We start from the raw sequence: 26,143 nt of genomic DNA on the forward strand, positions 1-26,143 counted from the left end.
AAAAAAGTCTAACAGAAGCTGATAAAAGTGCGTCTTTAACACTCGTATTGTATACTAAATTAAATTTTTTAGTCTCTCAAACTTATACAAATTGTAACAATAAAAGTGATTCAAATATATTAAACGATTTAAATATGTATAGATAAGTAAAAATTTTAAATAAGATAATATTTATGTTAATTCATAAACTCATCCTGTATAAATAACTATTTTAAATTAAAAAAAAAACTTTTCATATGTTGCTTCGTTATATCGTATGTTCTGAACACAAGAGACGTACACTCTCTCACAGGGTGCGAGATAAACTGACGCTGAGTTGATGTTATCACAACATTGAGGGGTGACGCAACAGGTTACAATATCCTCCATTCCCCCCCATTAACCCTTGATGAGATGTCATCAAATTAATGCTCACAAACCCATTACCATCGGAAAACATATTCAAAACTGACACTTTATAAACAGGGAAATCTACGACTAGGAATCAGTCGGATATTCCGTCTTGTTATTTGTTTATTTTTAACAAAAGTTTTCTAATTTCAAATGCAATTGTTATTTCAAAGATAACATTGTTAAAGCAACCTAACTTTGTTTATTGTGAGTTTCTTTGAATAACTAATTATACAGCCGACACTGACTTGGTCATCGATTTTTATAGACTTATTCGTTTATGATATAAAAAGTATCCCTTTTTTACATTTACATTACCAATCAAAACATTTGAATATGAAATAACACACATCACAAAGTAAATTAAAATCTGAGGTTTAAAAATGTTTACAAAAACTTATGATTACTGACATCATTTTTAAAAAAGTTCCCTAAAATACAATCTTAAAGTTCTTATGATGATCGTTACAAAAAAAATACCAGAGTTTACTAAGATTCGTGATGCGTTACTAAAAAAATAATATCAGTATAATGAATGACACGTTTTCCAATTTCCATTGTCATTTTATCAAATATTATAACAACAATATAAAATGATAAAAGATAAAAAATACATTGTATCCAATAAAATATAAATAATATTTCCTACGTTAATAATATCTCTTAATTACGTTCCTTCTAATATTATTAAAGGTTAAAATACAAAAAAAAAATGAAAACAAAGAGGTCATCGCTACTCCTAGGATCCGTATGTGTACCTCAACTCACAGGCTAACATTGCCACACCTAATAAGAAGCGTTTCCCCTTTGTCATACAATACCGTATGGTTGTAATTTAACGTGTAACGATTTACTAATGAAAGACTGAAAATGCTTCGTATCAATAATACAAGTCTTCTTAGTCACACTACATAGTGTCATTCCAGTTCTTCCGAAAACCTACGTTAATGCAATCACGTGCGGAAATTTATGAATGAGATACTGAATACGCTCCGTATGTAGTGCGACTATACAAACTTGTGATAAGAGTTATATAATCTTGGATGGGAGTATCCACGTTCGAATTTACTTTATTGTGTTAAGGCTACTTTGAAGGTCTGGCGAAAACCTAATGCATTTAGTATTAGCTTTCCTTACAGGTCTTAAGCTGTATAGCACGTTTTAAGTAAGACATACTAAGGGAAAGTAATTTATATGTAAGTTACTTTGATAGAGATAACGAACACCGTGTGATCAAAGAGCTTTTGATAGACAGTTTATTAAAAAATATATTTTATTTAATCTAACTTTATATAATTATATTTTACATATCTATTTTAAACTGGCATAAAACATGGCCACCAAAAATAAGGACACGAAAGACGAAGACGAGTAATTTTATTTCATAAAAATCATAATAAAACGCTCAATAATTTCATTCAAGCTCCAAGGTCCATTATATTATTATCCTATAATTTTTTCATTTACACAATTTTAAATATCATTTCGGGGATTTCGAAGTTACATTTTAAGGTATAGACTCAATGAGAAGATTAATTCATTTTATAAATTTAAACGTGTTCATAAATATAAAGTGACAATTTTTGTCTGTGAAAGTATTTGAAAAGAAATAAAATTAAAAAAAAAAAAATTGCTTGTAAATTAAACTTAAACTATAGTGCCTAGTATAAATACCTTTTGTAATAACTAGTTATCGTAGTGAATACGCAATTTAAAAATAAAAGAGGGAAGTACTGTGCCTATATAAATACTATGTCGCATGATTTTATTATTCAGTACTGTAATAGATACTCAATTAAACAGACTCTTGCTATTATAGTCTTGTTATTTCTCGCCTACTAAATAAGTTGCCATACCGTAAGCAAGGGTGCTACGTTCACTATTTTGATATAAATGTGAAATATTTCATTAAAAGATGCTTTGTCTAAGTACCTATGTTACAACTTCATGGAAAATATAAAAAAATACCTAAACTTAAATGATTATTGTATAACAATTTTATTAAATCTCGATTACCCAGATATGTATTAAGATTAACGTTATTAAAAAAAAATATTCAAAATAGCCTCGTTAAATTTCGGTATAATTTAAAAACCGAGACTACTCATTCCCAAACATCCAAACAAACAATCGATCTCAATATCTTACGTGAAAAATTGCGTTCACTTACATTAATAACGTGATAATGTATTTAAATGAATACCATAAAGACATATCTTTAACCACTTGCTCAACCGATTTCGTTAGCGCGGTCTTCTCGTGTGGACTGAGAGAGAAATGTAGCATCTCAAAAACATGTTAACAGTAACAACTGACAACGACATCAAAAGTATTGGTCATTTGATTTCAAACAAAATACAACCTTATGCCATGGCAAAGCGGGAATTAGAATTGCTTGATAAATTTTAGCCTATCTATTATTCTGATGACTTAGCTAAACTTATAACTGTAATGTTTCATTATAATTCGTTGATTAGTTTTTGCGTGAAAAAGCATCCTGATAGACTTTCGAATTTATGGTAAACATGGAATGATGCTTTATATTGGCTGTAGCTATTCTTCGCTTGGATTATTCAGATATAAAAAAATGCCCGCAACCTCAACTCAAGTCAAAATATTTTATAACGGCGTCTTATGGACCTTTGATATTTAGTCGTAAAAACTGATAGTCGTAACAGCCGGCAATATTTTCGAGGAATACAATACAATTTCTTGTAAGTGTATTTAATATGTATTGTTTCAATGCACATAAAATAGGTGATAATTGAAGAAAAAAAACATTTATAAAATTAAAATATATTTAACTTATTTCCCATAAGACTTATATTTTAAATCAACAACGCACTAATAGGATATTTCGTTATAATAATAAACTATTTTTAGCTACACTAGATAGATCAACGATTTACTACGCTTTATGCGAAGGGTACGTTATGTCCTCCATTACAGTGTTATATACTCACTAACAATACAGTCCATAAAGTTACATTTAACGATGTTGCCAGCCGCCGTCGTCACGAGTCACAATATCCGATGTATCAAACATGTTGTCATCACATTATTCAATATGTTGCTTTGTATGTATTGTTTGTATTCATTAAATAGCTGTGACTTTTTATGTAATTATCAGTTTTTATATCCGTAAAATAATCTCTCTGTTCATTAATGCTACCCAACGCTATTCACATTTGATTCAATAGTATCAAAATTTCATTCAATTGGTTTCGTTACTCGTTAGCTGCACGTGATCAGGTTACAAGGAAATAAAAATTTTAGGTTCCTTTTTCAATTAGTGAATCATTTATATTTAATAATATAGGTTTGATTGCATCCAGAACTTCATTGAACTCTGATCAATTTAGTAATTTTTAATATCATTGTGATGCACTTTTCAAGAGCGAATGTGCTTGACTTTAAAGATATTCAGAAACATATTTAATTTAAATATTGTTATCTTTAAATTAAAATATTACTAGATTGTATATATTTTTTTCTACAAAAACAATATGATAACTTCGGAGCAGGATGGACACAGGTGTTTTTAATTTATATTGATCATAAACAATACATAATAAATACAAGCAAATAAAGGAAATAGGAGACGTATTATTACTACGTAGTATTACTATGACCACGGAAAGTTCACATGCCCTTCCAAATAATATTTTTAAAAAGGCCCTTTCTCGAAAGCAATTACAGCGTAATAAACACAAAACGATTTGATAACTTCCTCTTTTTAATTTGGTTAATAAGTAGCCTTTTTATGATATTACCTATTTGCGAGTGACAACCCCATCAAAATCAGTCCAGCTGTTGTAGAGATTAACCGGAACAAACAGACAAACGAAGACAAAAAAAATTAAAAAACATATTTTCATTGCATTTTTTAAACATTTATTGTTGTTTTTTTCATGTGAGTGTAGTGAAAACTTTTTCAATTTAAAATAACAAACAAACGCTCAAATTTAATTGATAAATATAATATTGATTGTAATCAAATCTAATGGACATTTTTATCAATTAAGTTTGTCTTCATATATATGAACAAGATCTGAAATTTAAGCCGGGTTTGCACGATAATTGAACAGGTACTAAGGAAATAAAGAAAAATCACATATTAAACATGACATTTATTCAACGAAACTGCTACACACTGTTTATATATCTGAATAAAATATATTAAATCTAAACATTAAAGGTACTATTTGGTGTTATAAATAATAAAATTAAAAACAATTCATATTATTATCTATAAATAAAGACAAATCCACAATAGTATTAACATATTACAACATTATTTTAAAATATTTTTTTTGTTATATTTTTAACACAAATATATTAATATAGGGATTATATTATATGTATGTATATTTTATTATAATGTTTGCTGGCTATTTGTTGTATATATCTGTGGGCAGATTTTCTGTCCAAAACGACAAGTACAATAACAAATTCGTAAGTTTAAACTCAGCAAAATACATAGCACGAGCTTTTTATCTGTTTTTATATTCATATAATATGACACAAATAATTATAGTAAGAAAAATCTGGAAAAAAAATCTCCGTCTCGAAGTGACGTTAAAATTACATAACATAAAAAAAAAAACAATTTAAAAAAGGTTTTATTTTATAACATGTTTCGAATAATCATGCTGGACATCGATCAAAGAATAAACACATTTAAATCTCACCTTACTGAATTAAAAAAAAACTAAGTGAAACAAAAAATACTGAGCTATCACTGTCACTACCGCTGTCAAGTTTTGTGACATTTGATGTTAACATCACTGTCATTTCAATTTAAGACAACTACATCTATATTTAGATGTCAAACTTCAAAACGGAAACTTTTTTAAAACATCGCAACAGTTTAAAACATACGGACTCGGGTATCGTCTACAAGCCGTAACTCACACTATCAACTAATGACTAGATGACGAATGGACTCCATTACAATATGTAAGCCTATTGAATTTTTTTTTAAATTACATAATCATTTCTAATGCATATATAATATAGTTATAAGTAAGTGTCCCTTTTATTTAGATTTGAACGTAATGAATTTAAACTACCTTACATGACTTCAATTCTATTTTCTATGTTTAGAATTTCGGTAAATATATTTATAAGCATATACTTCAAAAGTAAAACAATATCAACTTTCCTTATAATACTTGGAATTCAGATAAAAATCTATTCTCAACCTGTTAAATCGCGTGTGCAATACATTATTTCTTAATACATTACAGATAGCAATTTAAAATTAGGAAAAAAAACTGAATAAAATTTGTAATACAGATTAAATATGATTAAGTTTTTTATAAAAGTATTTTAGATCATAACGGTAAGATATTTAAAAATCGCTTTATATAAGGTGTGCTAATTTTTTGTTGTTGATAAAAAAAAAATACAATAAACAAATATCAAGTGGAATGATGCTATTGGTCTTTTCAACAAATCCATCACCCTGTATCTCAACATGACAATAATTATTCTAAAAATTTGTGCGTATCGATCTAAATATTTATATACGATTAATACAAAACTATCACACACACATAATAATTATCACTTACTATATATATATATATTATATTTTTATTGCTGTATCTGTCACACAGACCATATTATATACGTCTAGACGTAAATTGTACTCGGAGGTCGTATAGTTAAACATTTTATGACATTTAATATAATTCACGTACATCTATTAATTTTAATAGATAAATTATAAAAATAAATAAAAATGGACACTACTGGGCTCGCTATCAAACATTCTACGTAATAATATTACCATCACTACGCTTACTATACGTTTACACCGACACACTACATACGGAGCGTTTCCCGTTTCTCCTTCAAAAATCTACAATAGTACTAGAATTTGCGAAAATTAAAGACTGAAATGCTAGAAACGTTTCGTATGCACAGTGAATATGTAAACTGTATGTAGGCATAATGTAGTTATTGACTATAAGATACCTTCCACATTAATTGCTTTCTCGTAGCGTTTTTTATTCTCGCATTATAAGAGCAGAGTTTCTTTAAAGGAATAATGTCAATGTTGTATATCCCTAACTTTTTTTTTATTATATGAATCATTTCTTATCGAGCGTATAAGTGAAAACCTTCATTAATCCACACACTTATGGGGTTCTAAACTTCGTAATTTTGCTTTGGTACGAACAGAGCTATTAATCGTTATATATGTTGACTAGCTTCCAATTAAATAAAACTATACCTACGTATATAGCGTACGCATATTTTAAGCTAACTTTATTTTTTTTTTTACTGTCAAAATAATCGAAACGTCCGAATAAAATTAAAAAAAAATTCTCCGCAAGTTTTATTCGCAAATACAGTCTCAATTAAATCTTGACTGTTATTCAAAGTCATTAATTGATTGTTCCATACAACTCGATATAAAATGGTCAAAAAGTAAAACGCTACCCAAAAAATCTTTAATGTGAAACGACATTTATAACGAACAAAAAGACTTCGTACGTATTAATTGGTATTGACCTACCATAAATAACTATTACATCTGAAATTAAACATTACTTTTCTAAACCGACCTAAATTAACCTCTACGGCGAAATATATTTTAGAATACCTCTTTTTTTGTATTTACTGTGTTATATCTATACGTAGAATTTGGCAAAAATTCATAAATTTTGGGGGTTAATATTGCTACTATAACGAAGTTATGTGCCCTAATAATATTCACTAAGACAGGGGGTTGGAATTTATATCTAATACTTTAAGAGTTAATTACAAAAGGTATAAGTGTAAGTTGCATGACACAAACACATTCTATTTGAGTATTGAATACACAAATAAAACCAAAGAGGTTTAATTTTAAATTTTCAACGTATTTCGGCTGTTCGATTCATGCGTAACGCTTTACCCATATACCAATTACAACTAACACGCAAATTGTAATCTAAACACTGAAACTCGACGAATATAAATTACTGTAACTATATAAATAAATTATTGCTTTATTTTGTATTCCATTGCGGAAGACATTACTCGAGGCCAGTTTCTAATAGGCAACTTTACTTGAGAAGATTTTTAATATTACATCGTAAAGACAATGAAAATTATTGTATAAGTTAATGTTTGAATTACGCCGAGAGCTTGTCATTATGGGGTAAGTACAGTTTTAAGGCAAAATTAGGCCCATAAATTTTTTTACTTCCAACATTTTTTTTTTATGCCGTCATAGACAACGAAGTAACCTACTTTATAGTTTGACAGTAACATTATATCTATATATGGCTTTCAATCAGGAACATTGGATGATACAATTATAAGAAAGAGGTAGAAATGGAATTACGAGTAGGATAAATTTAATAAATATATTTTAATACTAGGTACAATCAGCTACAAAAATATGCATCTCTTTATATTATTTACTTTAATAATTAAATTCATGAATTTATTTTCTACATCTTCCTGTTTTGCAAACTCTACGATGCAAAGCACAGGTCAAATGGATAGGAGTGTAATTGTTATCCAAGATATTCAAAAAAAGCATCACAATTGTGACATTTTATCCGAAATTCATCGTTGTTTTATGGTTAAGATGTGTTGCACTAGCAAAAAATAAAATATAATAATGCTCCATATAACAAATAAATTACATAAACAAAAAAAAAACATTAAAATAAAACTCCATATATATACAACCTTTGTAGTTGACTGTACACAAAAAAATTAACTTATAAAAAGCATCACAATGAGGTAGTGGATTTTTAACAATATAACAAAAAAAAAACATTATACGTGTGTTCCAAACGATTTAAAACTCACAGGAAGGAGGAATTGATGTCAATACTGCTCAAATCCTTAACTGGTGTCTCGTTTATAAATACTTTAAACAGAAACAGGTGTGAAGTATTGATGCAAGACAATGTTATTTAAAAAATTCATCTTTTTTGGTTGTAATGCTATTCATAATTAGGAATAATGTTTAAATGCCTTAAAAACCTCTAGTGCGTGTCCAGTCAGAGATGATCGCGTTCTGTAGGGGAGAGTTGTGTCATTTGTAACTGTTGACAAATTATAACATTTGAATGACAAAGAGAAATCTCAAGGAACTGCTACATTTAAAATAGGAACCACCAGATGAAGATAAGAAACGATAAACGCTATATGAATAAAGGTACAATCGCTTACATATATTTAAAACCAAATTATTTGATGATAATAATTTTCTAGTCCAGAAAACAGGCCATTTTTTAGTAAAACTAAAACCTTTTTTGTGATCCTAATATATTTTTTTTTATTTGCATTGATACCTTTTGCAAAATCCACCAAATTCTTCTCCTTTACTGATCCTTAGATCAGACCAATTTGATTTCATAGCAACATGTCCAAATGAAATAAAATAGAATTACATCCGAACAAAAAAATGATCACCAACAAATTATCTTTAAGTTTATGGAACATATTTTTCGGGAGCAGTTCAAAATTACTTGTTCATAAGTAATTTTAAATTATCTAATTAAAAATTATAACTTTCGGCTTCCACAGAGTATGAAAAAGTAAGACCCAAACAGGTTTTTTGAAAACTGCACTGAAAAGGAAACCATATAACACCAAGCTGATCTCGTGATTGTTTATAATATGCAATTTAATAGGAACAACACACGACTATGGACTATCCACGACTCCTAATAAACCAAAAAACAAAATATACTAAAAATCATTAGCGTAGGAACTAAAAGAGCACCAGTGACCGTAGTGTAATGAGCGCTGTTAAACATTTCGTCTTGTCTTCATATTTCATACAAAATGGATAAAAGCTGAATTTTTAAATGTATCACATTATATTTTATCATCATATTGCCAACATCCTTGTATGCGTATGGTGTGCTTTGTCCAATAAGTTTACCAGAAACCCCTTTTCTTTTCAAACAGACCCTTGTATTATAAAGATCCCGTAAAAAAAATCTCTACAGTGAATCCTATTCACCTTATTTGTTACTATCATCAATAACAATATATTTCAGACATTATTATATATTAATAACGTTTTGTTGGAGTTTGGTCATTTAAATTTTTTTTTCATAATCATTCTGATTGAATACCATTAGTTTAAATAGGTCTCACGTTTGTTACGTGACTATGTTATGTACCTTTATTTATATAGACTAATGAATATACAGACGTAATCACCAAAAACATTCTACTGTTTATACCTCATGTCATATTATTAGTGAAAATTATTTGCCAAAAAGCCCTAATATTATTATACTCTTTGAATGCTACAACATTACAATAACATAGAAAAATAAACGTTAACTTCAGTGCTTTAAAGTTGTTTATAGCGCGTACAATCTTTACTGGTACAAATTCAAATATTAAGATTAAAAGACCTCTGAAGTAGTGGATGGAAATGTCCGATAGATAATAACAAAGAATAACCAACCTTGAGGGCATACAAATAATGGTGTTTATCGCTTCATGGAGAGGAGTGGTGACGGCGCCGTCTTCGGAACACGAAGGCGAAGATGCTGCGGAGGCGACGCCACCGACGGCGACCACCAGATGACGTCACACAGGGAGGAGGCTGGGGGGGAACGGGATATAATTAATATTTGAATTATAATAAAATTTCTTTTAACATTTCTTGAGGGAAGAGGGAGGGAATTAGTATTTTTATTATGTTTTTTTTTTAAGCTATTTATTAAAAAACTTACTATTTTTTTCAAGTATAAGACAATATGTTTATGTTACAAATATTTGCCTTGTGAAAAATAAGTATTTTAGCTCATTTCCACTCTTGGTTTATTGATAATAATTTAATACAATAATTCTTCTGAGCCATTTCCCATCCGAAAAGTTAAACAACATCAGGAAACAGAATTAGCGAATAAATAAAAATATTTATAGTTAATAACAAAATAATCTTATAAACTAGTAAAATTGCTTATAAAGAACCTAAAATCCTAAGATTTTTTTATCAAATATAAACTGAAATCCATTTCAGAAAATTAATAACTACATCATAAACAATGTTATATACCTGTCTCTGTCTGTCTAAACGTCTTATCTCCCTCACGAGGGCGTGGAAGGCGTCGTCCACGAAGTGACGGAGAGCGGCTGACGTCTCGAAGAAAGGACACCCCAACTGACTCGCTAGGGCTTTACCTTCATCAGTTGTTACCTAAAACAATAATTGTTTTGTCCGATTTAGTTACTCATCGGAGATTGTTTTGCTAACGTTACACATCATTAAATGATCTCATATTGCAAAAATTACATGAAATTATTAGCAACGTCAGAATTAGGAGATAAAGCGAGTTTTCCAAAAATTTTAAATTATATTTTAAAGTTATTTGTAATTGTTATCTATTTATTTTAACACAAAGGTTTAATGATCGCTACAGTACAAATACGCGCGTACAAGAAAGCTAATAGCAACACTAATTACAAATAAGGGGTCGGTGGTAAACAGTGTGGTTACGACCAGGGTCAAAAACCTATTAGTTAAAAGCTCATTATTAGTAAGTAAGGAAAAAGCATAATGAGTAAGTTTTGACATGGCAAGGACCTTTTATAAGGTCTTGTATATAGCAAGGAAAGTACATTCGCACAGACTACCAAAACGCTGGCACAAGAATCTTCCAAATTTCTTTTGTGTTAATTGCGGACTTATTTGCATTTACCCTATTTTTTTACATAATAATATTTTCTTATCGAATGCTAACAACATCTACATATCAAATACGGTAAATAAGAAAGATGATTTTAAAACCTGGATCTGTAAATAACCCTCGCAAAAAAATTCGAAAACAACGAAGCTTTGCTATGAGATCAAACTTTTCTTTAGAAAATTTCTTTTTATAAATGAGGAACAACATGAAAGTTGTTACATCATGGATACTTTTAAACATTAATAATGCTTAAAGACCACACTATTCTTGCATAGAACAGGAAGGTGAGAACATAACCATACCTGTCTGAACCTCGGCGCTAGGTCCAGTTTATTCCCCACCAGTACTATTGGCAGCGACTCGTTAGGTCTAGCGTGGGCCAAGAGCCGCTGGTATTCACCAGCCGCGCGAAACGACCGCCTGTCCGTCACCGAGTAGCACAGCATAAAACCTTCACCACAACGCATGTACTGTTCCCGCATAGCCGTGAACTCTACCTGGAATAGATATATTATCTGGTAATGGTCATCTATTAAAGGAAAACCTTAATTGCCTTTGAGATAGTTTGGACAGTAACAGAGCTCTATGGATTAAGACAACTTGATATCATTCTAATCACTTATGCCAAAGAAACTCAGGCTAACTAAGAAGCCTACCAGTTGAACAAATAATAAAATACGTCTTCTATATTGCCATCACATTTTTAGACTATTCAATGTTATTTGTAGAAGTTTTATTACCTGTCCTGCAGTATCCAAGATGTCCAATAGAGCTGGCTCACCGTCAATGACTGCTTGTTGTTGGTATGAATCCTCTGAAAGAAAATGTCCAATGAGTAAAATATGGTTTAGTTTACCTTTGAATGGTTGGAAGCACCGGCTTATCAAACTAAATGGGTCCATGTAGAATTTCTAGATCAGTAACTTAAGTGTTAATATTTAAAGTCTTATGGGGATAAATGTACATGATGCCTACATATATTAAGATACCAAATACATTTCACCAATCAAAGACAAAGAGTCTTTTTCCTGAAGAAATATTTTAGGACAACACATATCCATGTCACATAGAATGTTAAGTGATGTTAAGCTAGTGATGTGGTGCCTTAAATTTGATTCAAAGTCAACAAAAAGGTGACCCTTAATTTAAACCTGAATGCAATTTATGCCAGCTTATTCAATACATCCTTAAAAATAATAAAGTAAAAAATATTTCCTATGTGATCAATTAAAAATATATCTATATAAATTCTTTTAGTTAGTCTTTTAGGTTTAATATAATAAAAATATTATTACAATATAAAAATTAAACTACTGTATTAAAGATTTGCATGGATTAGTATTATCTAATAAGGCATCATCATTCATCATTAATCTTCCATCATACATAGGGCACTTCGGGCCCAAATTAAACAAGTTGATCCCATCGGGCCACCCACCCCTCCCGGTGACGCTGTAAAAGCCAATAGGGCTAACAGCAATAGTCATTGGTCTATAAGTTCCTAAGTTGGAACACATAATGTAATTTACTATCATCATATATATGTATGATTACTTCCATGAGATATATATTTTTAATTATAGGGATTATCAAATTGCACCTGTACTGATAAATATATTTAAGTTGATAAGAATTACTGCAGTATCAGTATCATAACTTACTTTAGCACATATAAATATATTTTGAAGTTACAATATTGTTAATCGATTATCTTTGCAAGATAGACGCAAGCTATTTTGGACCTGTAGCTAAGACATTTAACATTGGATATTTTTTTCAGCTAAATACCTTTTAATGCTTTTTAATTTTTGCCACCTTTTTCATAAATAATCTATGTTTTCAACAAATTTATAAAATACACTTATATATCTTTTGTTGCCCATTTTTTATAAACCCGTTACATTCATTTATTATCAAGTTTTGAGAAAAGAAATTCAAAAAGATGTTGGGTTTTTTGTCTAGTAAAATGCATTGGCTTATTAAAATCTTATGTCAAATGTGCAAATAATTATGTTTACATTTAAATAAAGGTTTTGAGAATAATAAGGAACAAACTGCATTGCAAGGTCAGATTTAATTGATTCAACATAATGTACCATATGGTTATGGTTAGAGAGAGATAGATTTTTTTTGCTAGGCATACTCATAAAAATAAATGTCTTAACATTACCGATAGTGGGATCATGATAGTCCAAGAAGCTGTGGCTAACAAACTGCAAGGTGACCGCGGACTTGCCAACTCCTCCGTCACCCAGCACCACGATCTTGTAGACGCGGAGGCCGCGCGATGTGCCCGCAGCCTCCGCCATGCCCCCGCATGCCTGCTCGCTCAGGGGCCCACGAGAGCCGCGCCCGCCGCGGTCACTCGCAACACCCGCTCCTCGTTCCAGCCATCCGCACAAACCACCCCCCAACACAACCACTATGCTGACTGTACCGATAAAATTGTATACCTCTTCATTTATCACACATCTTAATTAAGTTTGTAATGTAAAAGTAAAAAAAATGTCACCGATCATGAAAATCGACAGCTGATTAGAGAATAAAGACAATTTTGATTGACATTTTGATTTTTTAATTGTGACCAGATTTTTTTTATATGTATGCAAATTATATATCTATATCATACCAATAATAATAACACCTCATAACAATAATATACCATCAATAATTATGTAAAAAAAATAAGTCCTAAATTATTTTTACGATTATAATCTAACTATTCATTCCTTAGAGCCCTAATATTTCATATAAAGTTGAAATAAAAATGTACACCTATAGAGTAACTGTATTGAACGCATGACACTGTGACTGTACTGTCAAGTTTTGACAATTTAGCTATAGCGAGTTAAGACAGGAAAATATAAACAAAGGCCAACTGTATATCACGTTTGATAGTTTTCTTTAATCTCTAGTTTTAGGAAGGATATTTAACTATATGGATTAAAATGGCCCATATACAATTAGTCGATGAATTGGTGCGGGAATATTTGATTTTCAGAGGGTTCACGTCAACTGTAAAATCGTTCGACGCTGACCTTAAATCTGATAAAGATAAAGGTTTTAGAGTTGACAAAATAGTTGATCAAATTATGCATTATATAAATGTTTCTGACCTCATTGCACTGAAGGAGTACTGGTTACACCTCGATAGTTTAATTTTCTCAAAGTTAGAGGTTCATGTTCAGCCAGGTTAGTCTTTTTAAAAATAACTAAGTTTTTTATTATATTTTTATTACAAAACATCCTTTTCCAGCGATTCGCAAAATAGAGTACAGTCTCTACAAACTATACTTAGTCACAGCATCTCAGAGCACTGGAGGTGTAAAAAATGAAAAAGTTGCAGAATTTCTATCTAAAATGTTACCAGAGCTACAAGGCCAAAATGAATGGAGGGATTGGTTCAGTAAGTTGTAATTATACATCAACAATTCTAAAGGTTATATGTTTATAATATATACTGAAGGTATATCAATATGTTACAAGTATTTGTTAATTTTCCAGTGTTACCTTACATACAAAAACCTGAAGAGAATCCTTCATTTAGTCTCTATTTCACAAGAGCATGGCAGGATAGTGTGCTTGTGTCGTTACACAATTTGCTAGCTACTGTTTTCCAATGTATGCCTCAGCCAACCCTTACCAGTTATGAGAGTGATGCAGCCTTGGTAAAGAGGTTACAGGATGAGATTATGACTCTTAAAGGAAAGGTATCTCTAATGCTTATCATTTTAAATTATTTTTTTTCACTTTCAAATTTCATCAAGAAGCTTTTTAGAATGAATATATTAACATTGAACTTTCTTAAAGAATTGGTTTTTATAAACTGGCTCTATTTAACATGCATATATTTGCAAAATGAACCAGGTTCTATCTAAAAAATATGTCTACACACTACACATTAAAATGTGTTTTTCAAATATAATTGAACACATGATCTGAAATTATGTATATTAGAAAAAGGTAGCTTTATTTTCAGTGTATAAATGTTAAAATGTTAGACATAATCAGCTTCAAGGCTTTAAATTTCAATTATCTTTCATAGGCGATAGATAATCCAGCATTTTCTAAACTGGCTTTTTAAATATATTCCTTAAAAAAACCTTATCTACCCTGATCAAACAATACAATTAAATTCTTAAATACACATTTCAGACACAGCAACCTTCTGAAAAAACATCCCCAATAGGACATCAATCACGTATATCTCAATATTCTGAAAGACTCAGTGTTCCTTTACCATTAGTGGATGACTTTTCTGCTATACCATCAGAACAATTTGACACTGGCATAAGAGAAGCTCGTGGGCTCAGAGGCCTTTTAAGACAGATGGGAGGAAGTCCTGTTATGGCAAGAAAAGCTGGAAGATCTCAAAGTCAGAATTAATATAAATATAACGTTAAAACGTTAATAGGTTAAAGAATATTTATGTAACCCTACATTATAAAATCAATCTATACATAGATGTTAATGTCATTACTCTAAGAGAAAAATAAAATTTGAATAAATTTAATACAACGTTTGCTTAAACTTTTCCTATTTCCCGCCAAAATATTGGAGCTGAAGACAGATAATAAAACAAAATACTGAAAAGCATGAAATAACCTGTTTTATCCATAACTGTAGATGTAAATTGATACACATATATACATTAGATATAATATACATATTGTATATAGTATGTACACAATATACTTCCAATATCATAATTTAACAAACACGTTCAATGAGCTTGAAACTTATAGCGTCCTCATTTTTAGTCTATGGTCATGTAGTGACTTCAATGTCACTGAAATATTGGAGAGCGCTTACAGCTTGTTGTTGTAGCCGGGTTTGCCAATAAGTTCAATTTTTCTTTTAGTTGTATTTTATGTACCTTAAATATTATTCGAATGATAAAGGTGGAAGCTGTAAAATTCTGTTTAAACTAGAATAATCATAAATAACAATCATTTAGTAAGCTATTATTGGAGTTTAACAATTGCCCTCCAAAATGTCGGGGTAAGTTTTTGCCCATGTTATTGTTTGATAATTCAAAATACTATTTAGGTGTTGTCTATATAATTTGATATTTGAAACTGTAGTAAATGATAATTCTAAGACTTATCTAAGTAAAAATATTGCTTTAATTAATTTTTAAGCACGGCTAACTTTCTCTTTTTGTTTTTCCTACCCACAATTCGTCTGTATATCTTTGCTAAAAGTATGTATCTGTCATATACACAGCTATGCAATAAATATCATTTTCAGAAAATCATACACAATGAAAGAAATGAAAGCAATAGTGGAGTATTTAGTAGAACACAAAGCTTTTTCAGAAATAAAAGGGCGCAAAATGTGGATGGACATGGCTAGTTCCGATGTAAGGCTATCATCGTAATATTACTAACTAAAATATACAAAGAAAAATAAATAAACATTTACATTTCAAAAATGTATCATATATATTAAAATAAAAAAGCAAGCAAATTTTTTTAAAATTATTTCCTTACATTATTTTTAAAAATTAAAGCCACTGTTATTATTTTTTCTAAAATAAGCCTGCATTTTTATCATTAAAAATGAATTTGGTATGAAACTTCAATTTCTATTACTTTTCAAATTTCAATTATTATTTTTATTTTGTAAATCACAAATCTTATAATAAAACTTAATAATAAAATGTTTTTGTTGTCATTATGTTCTCACAATTTACTTGAATAATAAAAGAGAATATTACTATAATTACAAAATGAACATAAACATTGTTTCTAGAAGTTTTTGACAAATATACAATTGTATATAATGAAAGTAGTAAGTGATTTTTTTGATGATTTGATTCTCAACGTCATTTTCTAAGAAGCGCTTCTATTTGTTTATACATTTTTTGTTATTTAGAAGATAAAGTCTATGCGCTGTTCATTTTGTAATATTGAATTTACTAGTGTTCCTAAAATCTTAAATAAATATTGTTTTTTTACTTATATTATAACTACAATTTTAGGTTACAAGCAGAACATGGCAAAGTTTAAAAGAGACATTTCTCAAGAGAATATTACCTGACATTAATAATCCATACTATAAGCTGTCTACACATCAGATAGCAAGTTTTAAAAATGGGTAGAATAATGTTACTTTATATTAAATGTAGTAGTTTATTACGCTTATATGTTAAATGGGAATATATAATGTCCTTCATATTAATAATCAGCCTAATTTCATAAAAAAAAAACAAATTGCTCATATATTGTCATTTAACACAGTTTCTGCTAAGAGTATATCGATTTATGAGCAAGGTAACTAGAACTCAATATACTAAAGTATCTGGTTCAAATCGTTATACTTGCAAGCGTTTTTGACTCTTCTATTCTCTATAATTAGAATTAATTTACACCATTGTTAAAATTGTATTATTCTTTTTCTAGAAACGACATAGAAGCAAGATTAAATAATAAATTGGAAATAAAGTCAATTGATATTGAGTCAAGTAACGAAGGTAACTCTTATTCATACTAATAACTTGTTAAAATAAAAAAAAATATAGCATAATATTTTTCAGAGGAGGAGAAGAATGGTAAAGAAAAATTACAGAAAAACAATGAAAATATAGGAGATAAACCGTCAGGTGAGGATCTCCAAAAATTAAAAGCAAATACCAGGGATTCTACTGACACGCTTATATTGGAAAACTGCTATGAAACTGTGGAGGACATTAAAGGGGATATGCTATCACCCAATGAGGATGAGGACAAGAAAGAGGATACTTGCCCGAAATCATTGCGTGATTTGATTACGTATTCTGAACCATTAACTAATTTGCTACAAAATACTCTTGATGATTTTGCTACAGATGAAGAGGAGTCGAATGGTGAGCCTCAGATGCAAATAGTAGAAAATGAAGAAGCAACTAGGAGAGATACTACCAAAGATGATGTAGTCAATGAAATACATGATTCAGACAGCGGAAAAGAACCAAATGATGCATCGAAACAACAAGAATCGAACGTAGAGAATGAAAACAATATGAATCCAAAGACCTCTGAAGTTCAACTTGAAAAAGATCAGTCCACAGACATATTGACTGACAATCATGTTGCCGATAAAAAAGGTGAAGAAGATGCATCGGCATCTAAGGCTCTAAATGAGAATAACCAAAGGAAATCAGATGTAACACAAAACAGCACAACAATTACTGAATCTATACCTAACAATCAGGAAGCATTTCAAAAGAAGAAGGACGATTCTCCAAAGAAAGATCAAGAGTTGTCAAAAAAGCAGTATGATAATAAAAATAACAGAAAAAGGGCAAGTTCACAGGAAATTCAACAGAGGAAGGGCGTTAAGAAGAGTCATTTGAGTTTACCTAAGCAATCAATATCGGATTCAGACGCCGTCACTAAAAGTAAGGACAAAAAGAAATTAAATCCTAAAATCATTGAGAAGAATCTTAATCAATTGGACGAAAAAAATGAATCTGTAAATAACGGATTGGCTTTAATAGTTGAGGAGAAAGATAAAGTCACAGAACAAACAACTGTTAATGAAACTGAAGCAGTACAAGAAGATGTTGAAATGGCCCAAGAGATTGACAACGCCTGTCAAAAGCGCGTCAGTGTCTCCGAGGAGCTGCCATTGTACAAGCAAGGCAGAGAAAGCCTGAATGAAAAAAATACGAAAAAAACAAAATCAAAAAGTATTAAGGATTCTAAATTGCTCAATGATATTGTGATACTTCAGTCTCATTCAGACTCAGTGAGTGATAGTTCAAGAATCGAGTTAACACCTCCAAAGAAGGACAAGAAAGTTGTTACAAAGACACGAGAGAAAGTTATGGCCGATGTTTTTGGATATTCTCGTGGTAAGTCATGGTCCGATGAACGGTGCATGCAAATAATTTGGGCTCAGATTTTATACACATGGGTTATGGTTTTGGTGGCTTTAAACTATTTTCTGATATAAAACTAAAACAATAATCACGATTCTCTTATTTTTTGCACAATAACTATTTATTTTCTACAGGTGCTGTGCATAAAAAATCTAGAAGAACTGTGAGCTACCGGAAGCATTCCACAAGTCAGAAAGCACAGTGAGTTATTTAGAAATGTACTGCAATTATATTTTTTTTTTGTTTTGTTTTCCATAATTATTACTAATTGTTTAAATTAAGCAAAATTAATGTTTCATAAGTTTCCTGTTATTGAACACTGTCTGTTACATTTTTCTAAGATCTAATTACCAATATCTGTAATTAAGAATGACTTTCAGAGTTATTCATGGTAGCCATGACTGTTGACTGCTAACTCAGACAAACATACTTGTTCAGCCTTACTTAAACTTTTTCAAATCTATTTTGAAACATTTAAATTCATTAGTTCCATTACCTCATTAAAAGGTCACGATGTGTGATTTTGTCTAAATGTGAATTTTTTAAACAATCTTAGTAGTTTTTTTAGTCTATTTATGATATCGAATGTGTTACTTGCAGTCGCATTAGTTCCGGTTCTAGCGAGTGGACTTCAGACACAAGCTCCGAATTTATTTCACCACCACGAGGTCGTAAGAACAAACAGACGAGGAAGTATTTGTAAGTGATTTCAACACTTATTATTATATTTGGACCTCAATAAACATATTAAAAATATTAAATTAATAATGTAATTTAGTTCTTTCATTGTACATTAAATTGTTATATGCTATATGCATATTACTTAAAGTGTTGCATTGTATATAGAAAACCCAAGTCGGCCCGTATTCTGTCCTTAGAAGAAGAGGGAGGCCTGTTTGTAATGTATGGTAAGAAGATATATCCAGTTGTTAAGGACGGAAAAATTATAAAAAACTACGTCACATACACACCCGAAGGTAAGGAAATATTAAAAATATATTAAAAAATCGCATCAATTTTTGTATTAATTGGAACTGATTTTCTAATAAAGAATATAAAGTGAAATATTCATTGAACTATGAGGAGGATAAATTATTACTTCGAGTGCTATCAGAACATTGCTTTAATTGAAAACAGAATTACATAGTGTAATGTTTGTAATAATAATATTTTTAAAATAAATTAACTCATGTAGAATTGCATGAAACTGTAATAATAGATGATTTTTTAAAATTACATCCGTATTTATTTTTTCAGAAGAAGTAGACCATGAAGAATCATTTTGGAAGCTGAAGTATGTGGAGGAGAAAAAAAAGGCTGATGAATTGACTAAGTATATAGTTTTAAGTTTATAAATATAAGAAAGTAAAAAGGTTATATACAATTTATTAATAATGAAATAAAAATAATAATTTTCAGATTGTTGAAGCAAATAAAGGATAAGAGAGAAAATGTTGTCAGTCAAGTGCCTGCATTGAACACAACCGAGTGAGTAACTATTAACACTGAGCACTGAGTATATATAACTTAAAGATATATACTATAAACATGTATTACTTCTATGATCCGCTATGAACATTTCATTATGAACATTTCAGAAATAGAGTTAGCATTGCAAATCAACCAGAGGTACACAATGCAATACAAGGTATATGATTTCCTTATAAAACTATCTTCATCATAGCAAATATAAAAATTTATTGGTATAAAATAATTTCAGATAAAAAGTCATCAGAACCTCCAGCAGTGCAGAACAAGAATGACACTGAGGATAAGACTGTTAAAATTAAATTCACTAAGAATAATGAGGTGAGGGCTTACTTTACTAACAACAATATTTTTACGGTGTTGAACCGTTCACAGTTAATTTGAGTACATCGCTGTTCTTGAAGCTAAGATAAATGATGATATGAAGTGTTAGTTACTATAAGAAAAACCCCAAAATAGTATAGGCATAGGGCATGGGAATCTTTAACAAGATATCTTATTCATTCCAAACTTTATTGATAATATAAACTTAATGTAAGAGAATGACAAATTTTTATGTTGAAATAAAATTTATTAAATGATGAAAAAGCTAATATACAAGAAATAATACGGCAGAAGTCTCTTTATTAGAATACAGAAATTAATTCAATTCGTCAAAGAAATGTGGCGAAGGTATGTGATAGTGAATAATATTTTTTGAATTGTAATCAATGTAAAAAGTAATTTATGATACAAAAATCAAATACGAACTCGAACCTGCTTATTCACAACCAAAATAACATAGATTTGTCCTTGTGGAATAAAATATATTCAAAAAGTTCCACGAATAACTGCTTTATACAGCAATGAAGAAAAAATATTAGGGAAAAAAAAGTACTTCACAAAAAAAATCATAACCGAATAACCTTTGTTATAATAGCTGGACTTAAAAAAAAAAGCACATTTTAGGAAGTCCAACTGGAAGGTCATTGGTCCCATGTAAATCCAATTTTGGCACAAGTTATGCAGTTACTACAAAAAGAGTCTAATGAACCGAAAGGCAATGTTGTAAAGGAGGACAAGAACGCCTCGGCCACCGAGAGTAGAGAGACAGTGGAGATTAGAAACCAAACAAATACAAAACCAGTTGCAACTAAAACTAACGCAACCGAGATTAACATCAAAAATAATCGAGACATCAGCAGGCAATCGACACCGGTCATTCCAGTGGATATCGAAGATGGTAAAATAATATATTTACATTTTGATACATACGAAAAATGTTAATTAATGAATTTTTATATGTATTATAGAAGTAAAGGAGAAAGTGAACCAAATAGAAAACGAGATTTTTAAAGAGATAGAGGAAAGAGACCAAGAAGAATCGTCCATTAAAACGAACTCATCGCAACCAGAGGAAAATGTCACGAAACGGTGCGTTGACCTCCACTCTATAGTTACAATATATATTTAAAAAAAAAATATTATTATAACTCATTACGATTATTTCAGACGCGGAAGACCTAGAAAGTCTTCCGCTAACGCCAGCGCCCCCGTCAGTCCAAATAAGAAACTTAAACTGAACCCGGAAGTTATAAAGGAAGATGAACAAAAACAGGATACCAACGAAAGTTCTAAAGACAGCGAACCGGAAACAGACACGAAGGCATCGGAAGCGAGGAAAACAAGATCACCCAAAAAAAGTTCAAACGGTATATTTAAATAACAATAAAGTAGACATAGACACGCCGTCTATGACTAATGTACGACTTATTTGCAGAACCTCCAAAGGAGATTAGGACAAGACAGTCCCTATCAAGAAAGTCCAAGGAAATTAAAAGTCCAAAATTCAACGAATCTGCGCAGAAAACACGGTACAAATTCCCATCTCCGCCGCCGACTAGAAAGACTAAAGCATCGAAAAACAATAAAGCAAAAGTTAGATAGTGAGTAGAATTCTGTATAAGGTAGCATTACCAGATGTGCTACTGTCTTAACACCCTGGCTTCCATTTCAAATCTCGGTAGCGCAACTGGCTGGGCTGCCAGATAGATAATAGAAGTACAATCTAATCAAAACATTTAATACAGTATATTTTTTTTAATGAAAAAATCATTCCGTGATCATATTTAAATTGATGTGTCCTTTTTTTAAAAATCGAAAAATGTTATGTACAGAAGTGAGATTGTATTTTAAGGATTTTGTTACACTGAAATTGATAATTAAAACTTTTTAGAATAATAAAATGAAATAAAATCACAATATTTATTTTATTATTTAATATGTAGAATATATTAAGGCGTGGTGACTCAAGCTAGTTCAGTGTAACATAAAAAAAAAAAAATTAAAGCCATAGTTTTTAACTGAATTATTTTAGTTTTGTATACACTAATCATTATTCTGATTACACTTGTGAAACAAAATGAGAATTACTATTATTAAAAAAGTAGTTAAGGGAGCTAAAGATCACAATTCCATTGTTTTAATGGGAGCAGGTGATACAAATATACATTTTAAAGTAATTTGTCTTTTATTTACATGAAGTTGCACGTATGAAATTTGTTTTAGCTACTACACATATACCTGCTTCCATTGCATGCCGCTTGAATTGCTGTTATGCACTTTAGCTTCTGCACTACAGCATGCTTTTTACTCTGCATAACATTATTTATTCCTAACAGCTTGATGCCAGAATATAAAGTACATTCTTCACCAGAAAGTCGATCAATGTGGTCAATAGATAGCACTCAAGGATACCAAGACTCGGACGAGAGTCCGTTGAGAATGTTACTCAGAAGGAAGAAAAGAATTAACCATAGCATGCTCTCGAATAGAGGGAAAAATATACACAGGTACAGAACGAATTCACATCCGATGTTAACAGATGATATTACAAGCGAATCGAGCAATTCCTGTCAAGATCAACGTATAAAGACAATGACCTTCCAAAATTCTACTATAAGTTCCGAAGTATACAGTTCGGAGTCGTACCGCCTTTTGATGGGTAAAAATTTGACACAGAATCGTACAAAATTAAATTTGGAGAAAATTCCTGAAAGTCCCAATTTAACCGAACAAAAAGACCTAAATGCACAGGCATACGGAGATATTATTGCTAGTACTGTAGGATCTCAAAGCGGTAACAAGATAGAGGAGAATTATAAATCGCAAGCAGAGGAATACAGTACAAGCAATGTTTCCTTACCGACATCACCAGTATTGTCCATTGTAGAAAATATATCCATTAGCAAAGACTTACTAAGCAGCGTTGACGATTTCCCCGTTAGTGATGACTTTCCCGTTATTGATGACATGCAAATTAATGACCAAATTATTCTAAACAATTTCATAAAAACTGAAGCAGATGTTTCCATGCCTCTCATGGAGCGAGAATGTGCTATAGAGACAAGGGGACAAAACGGGATGGAATATCACTATAACTTGAGTAACGTTAAAAATACACCGATGTCTGAGACACTCATAAATAAAATAAATACAGTTCAAATACAAGAACCGACATTAACGGATTCCATTAACAATAAGCTGAAGGACTTAATGTTAGAGAGCACTAAGAAAAAGTTGAAAATCAATAAGGAAGTTGACCTTAACAACAACATCGATAATGTTAATATGGATGATAAAGAAAACAAAAAGAAAAAAACACAAAAACGGAGTTCCACACCACGAAAACGTAGAAGCTCTCGCAGGTTACACCTCGTCAACAACGAGCCCTGTATTGAAGAACATACAGAAAGTTGTTCATACAGCAGAAAGTCCTGTCCACCGGTCGTGCAAAATGTTGAAAATGACTTAAACATGGACATTGCCCAACAAATTGATAGCGGAAATATTAAAAGTAGGGTGAAAAAAGATATTATTAAAGTCAAAATAACAAAGCCAAGATCTTCTAAAGCAACACGTAAGGGCTCATCAGATAACGACCCTTCAAATGCAAATGAAGCAAATGTAGATTCAGAATCAGGAGTATTCCTTCAATGCTTTAATGATACCATAGATTTAATTCACAATCACTCCGAGACTTGCCTCACTGCTCACGACTGTATGGCAGACAGTGTACAGTTCGTAGAGAACACTGAATCAATTATATCTGTAGACTCTAAACAATCCGACAACAGCTCTACTAAGAACAGTGATGATTTTGATGGTTTACAATATAACTTGTTTTCTCAAGATGCTCAAGATGGATCCGAGCTTGGAAAAGGTATTTTAATATCGTATACTTGAAATGTGTAAGATCATTGCATTATATTTATTATTTTTGTGTTTTCAGAGAAAATTTCCAATGCTACGGCATTTCATACACCGCTGAGCGGTGTCTCAGAACACAACAGCCTCATAACAGAAGATTTATCTGAGTTGTCAGAAGATAAAGTCATAAAAACTAACAAGAAGACACAAAGCACTCGATGGTACCTTTTCTCAGAGGATGAAACGACCAGCTCAAATTTCTGTGATACTAACCAGAATTCAACACTAGCTATAGGTTGTGCGTCAAATCTGGAGCAGATATTTCCCATAACTTGTGCTGTACCCAACTTATCTACGATTACTGAAGCGTCGAATCAAAATGAAGAAAATGTCAAAAAATTTAGTAAGGCAGAAACCGATCCTAGAAATAATTCCGATTCTCAAAAAATGTTATTATAATTTTATTTTTCTATTATGCTATTCATTGTTAAGTTAAAATATTTTGGATGATTGTATAAAATAAATGATTTAATATCAAACACCAAACAAGCATTTTATTCATGACGGTTGCATTAATTAAGACAACTTCTCTACACAGAAATATATACCCCGTGTTCCAGGTTGGTTAACTTTATAATACGGGAAGATTAAAGAAAAAAATAATAGTTAAAAAACGCGCTTTTTTATCTAATCGAAATAAAAAATAATTTTCAACTATAAAGAAATTATATTACAGTATTAGAGGGTCAAACAATCATTCATGGTTAGTCACCTCAAAATAAAATTATAATAAGATTTAAGTTATTAACAGAATAATTTGATTCAAAGTAAAAAGCCTGGGGTGCATTTGACTACATTTCATATTTTTCCTCTCACACATAGTCGCCACTAGAATGATTGTAACACTCAATATCAAGCACCCCACTATTTTTACCCTGAATTAAATTATTCTGTTAATAACTTAAATTTTTGTTTAATTCTGCGTCTCACTGTAAATTACATTTTATTTTTTTAAAGTATTTGTTTAAGTTACACTCTGTATATCTAGTACATAGTATTGATGTTTAATTTAATTTTCCCGAACCATTTCTCTGTAGCTTTGAAAGCAGTTAAACCTACAATAAAGATAAGCAGTTATCCTTTTTCTTTTAGTCTTATGAATCATAACCGGCTTAAAGAGAAAGCCTATTTATTTTTAAAGTGATGTCTTTGAAGCCACAGTACTTTTATCATAGTATTATTACTGGATCCAGACCTTGGATATGAGCTTTCTTCAATTTCTGAGTGCAGTGATAGAGAATTTAGACTAATTTGAAATATATTTAATAGGAATGAAAAAAAAACTATTATTTTACTTTAGAAATAAACATATATGCATGGATTGAAATAAACTTAATTTTGAAAACGTATTATATTTAATAAACGTATTTTCCAATGAACAAACTGACTAAGTCGAGATTTTCTATTATATGATCTTTTCAATGTCTTTGTAACGCCGAATTTCGTTTTTTTTTACCTGTAGTGGTAATCAATAGTCCAATAACTGAGT

General features: G+C 30.5%; 3 protein-coding genes across 5 annotated transcripts; 2 read left to right on the plus strand and 1 right to left on the minus strand.

Annotated features, from left to right (window-relative positions):
• Positions 1-4,505: 4,505 nt before the first annotated feature.
• LOC116771878 (GTP-binding protein Rit2) lies at positions 4,506-13,641 on the minus strand. The gene is made up of 6 exons (XM_032663871.2): positions 13,225-13,641; positions 11,795-11,868; positions 11,357-11,551; positions 10,424-10,564; positions 9,827-9,967; positions 4,506-8,444 (listed from the first exon to the last, which is right to left on the minus strand). Exons 1-5 carry the CDS (start codon positions 13,361-13,363, stop codon positions 9,860-9,862), a joined length of 657 nt encoding a protein of 218 aa, XP_032519762.1. The 5' UTR covers positions 13,364-13,641; the 3' UTR covers positions 4,506-8,444; positions 9,827-9,859.
• Positions 13,642-13,868: 227 nt separating this feature from the next.
• Positions 13,869-15,572, plus strand: LOC116772162 (WD repeat-containing protein 91). The gene is made up of 4 exons (XM_032664243.2): positions 13,869-14,246; positions 14,311-14,460; positions 14,559-14,764; positions 15,210-15,572. Exons 1-4 carry the CDS (start codon positions 14,003-14,005, stop codon positions 15,438-15,440), a joined length of 831 nt encoding a protein of 276 aa, XP_032520134.1. The 5' UTR covers positions 13,869-14,002; the 3' UTR covers positions 15,441-15,572.
• A 258-nt stretch (positions 15,573-15,830) lies between these two features.
• Positions 15,831-25,133, plus strand: LOC116771681 (titin-like). Of its 3 annotated transcripts, XM_061528253.1 has the most exons (19): positions 15,831-16,055; positions 16,305-16,416; positions 17,038-17,153; positions 17,459-17,529; positions 17,593-17,658; positions 17,884-18,891; positions 19,053-19,119; positions 19,519-19,617; positions 19,765-19,895; positions 20,176-20,251; positions 20,338-20,406; positions 20,517-20,566; positions 20,639-20,727; positions 21,355-21,628; positions 21,699-21,819; positions 21,898-22,097; positions 22,166-22,331; positions 23,067-24,607; positions 24,677-25,132. In XM_061528253.1, the coding sequence occupies exons 1-19, from the start codon at positions 16,048-16,050 to the stop codon at positions 25,051-25,053; spliced, it is 4,641 nt and encodes a 1,546-aa protein (XP_061384237.1). In that variant the 5' UTR covers positions 15,831-16,047; the 3' UTR covers positions 25,054-25,132. The 3 variants fall into 3 exon arrangements, with proteins under 3 accessions (XP_061384237.1, XP_061384236.1, XP_032519478.2); XM_061528252.1 differs by having other exon boundaries at positions 17,593-18,891; positions 20,179-20,251; positions 24,677-25,133; XM_032663587.2 differs by having other exon boundaries at positions 17,593-18,891.
• Positions 25,134-26,143: the final 1,010 nt, after the last annotated feature.

This window comes from Danaus plexippus (assembly GCF_018135715.1).
Source record: "Danaus plexippus chromosome 16 unlocalized genomic scaffold, MEX_DaPlex mxdp_31, whole genome shotgun sequence".
NCBI lineage: Eukaryota > Metazoa > Arthropoda > Insecta > Lepidoptera > Nymphalidae > Danaus > Danaus plexippus.

What these genes read in the sequence shown, in the direction of transcription:
- LOC116771878 (XM_032663871.2), bottom strand. Translation starts at nt 13,363, where the DNA reads ATGGCGGAGGCTGCGGGCACATCGCGCGGCCTCCGCGTCTACAAGATC. An exon ending in CTATCATGATCCCACTATCG is followed by an intron (nt 11,869 to 13,224) that starts GTAATGTTAAGA and finishes ATTTTCTTTCAG; the next exon opens with AGGATTCATACCAACAACAA. An exon ending in GTTTAGACAGACAGAGACAG is followed by an intron (nt 9,968 to 10,423) that starts GTATATAACATT and finishes GTTCCCCCCCAG; the next exon opens with CCTCCTCCCTGTGTGACGTC.
- LOC116772162 (XM_032664243.2), top strand. Translation starts at nt 14,003, where the DNA reads ATGGCCCATATACAATTAGTCGATGAATTGGTGCGGGAATATTTGATT. An exon ending in AGAGGTTCATGTTCAGCCAG is followed by an intron (nt 14,247 to 14,310) that starts GTTAGTCTTTTT and finishes ATCCTTTTCCAG; the next exon opens with CGATTCGCAAAATAGAGTAC. An exon ending in TTATGACTCTTAAAGGAAAG is followed by an intron (nt 14,765 to 15,209) that starts GTATCTCTAATG and finishes TACACATTTCAG; the next exon opens with ACACAGCAACCTTCTGAAAA.
- LOC116771681 (XM_032663587.2), top strand. An exon ending in CCTGCATTGAACACAACCGA is followed by an intron (nt 20,407 to 20,516) that starts GTGAGTAACTAT and finishes TGAACATTTCAG; the next exon opens with AAATAGAGTTAGCATTGCAA. An exon ending in TGGATCCGAGCTTGGAAAAG is followed by an intron (nt 24,608 to 24,676) that starts GTATTTTAATAT and finishes TTGTGTTTTCAG; the next exon opens with AGAAAATTTCCAATGCTACG.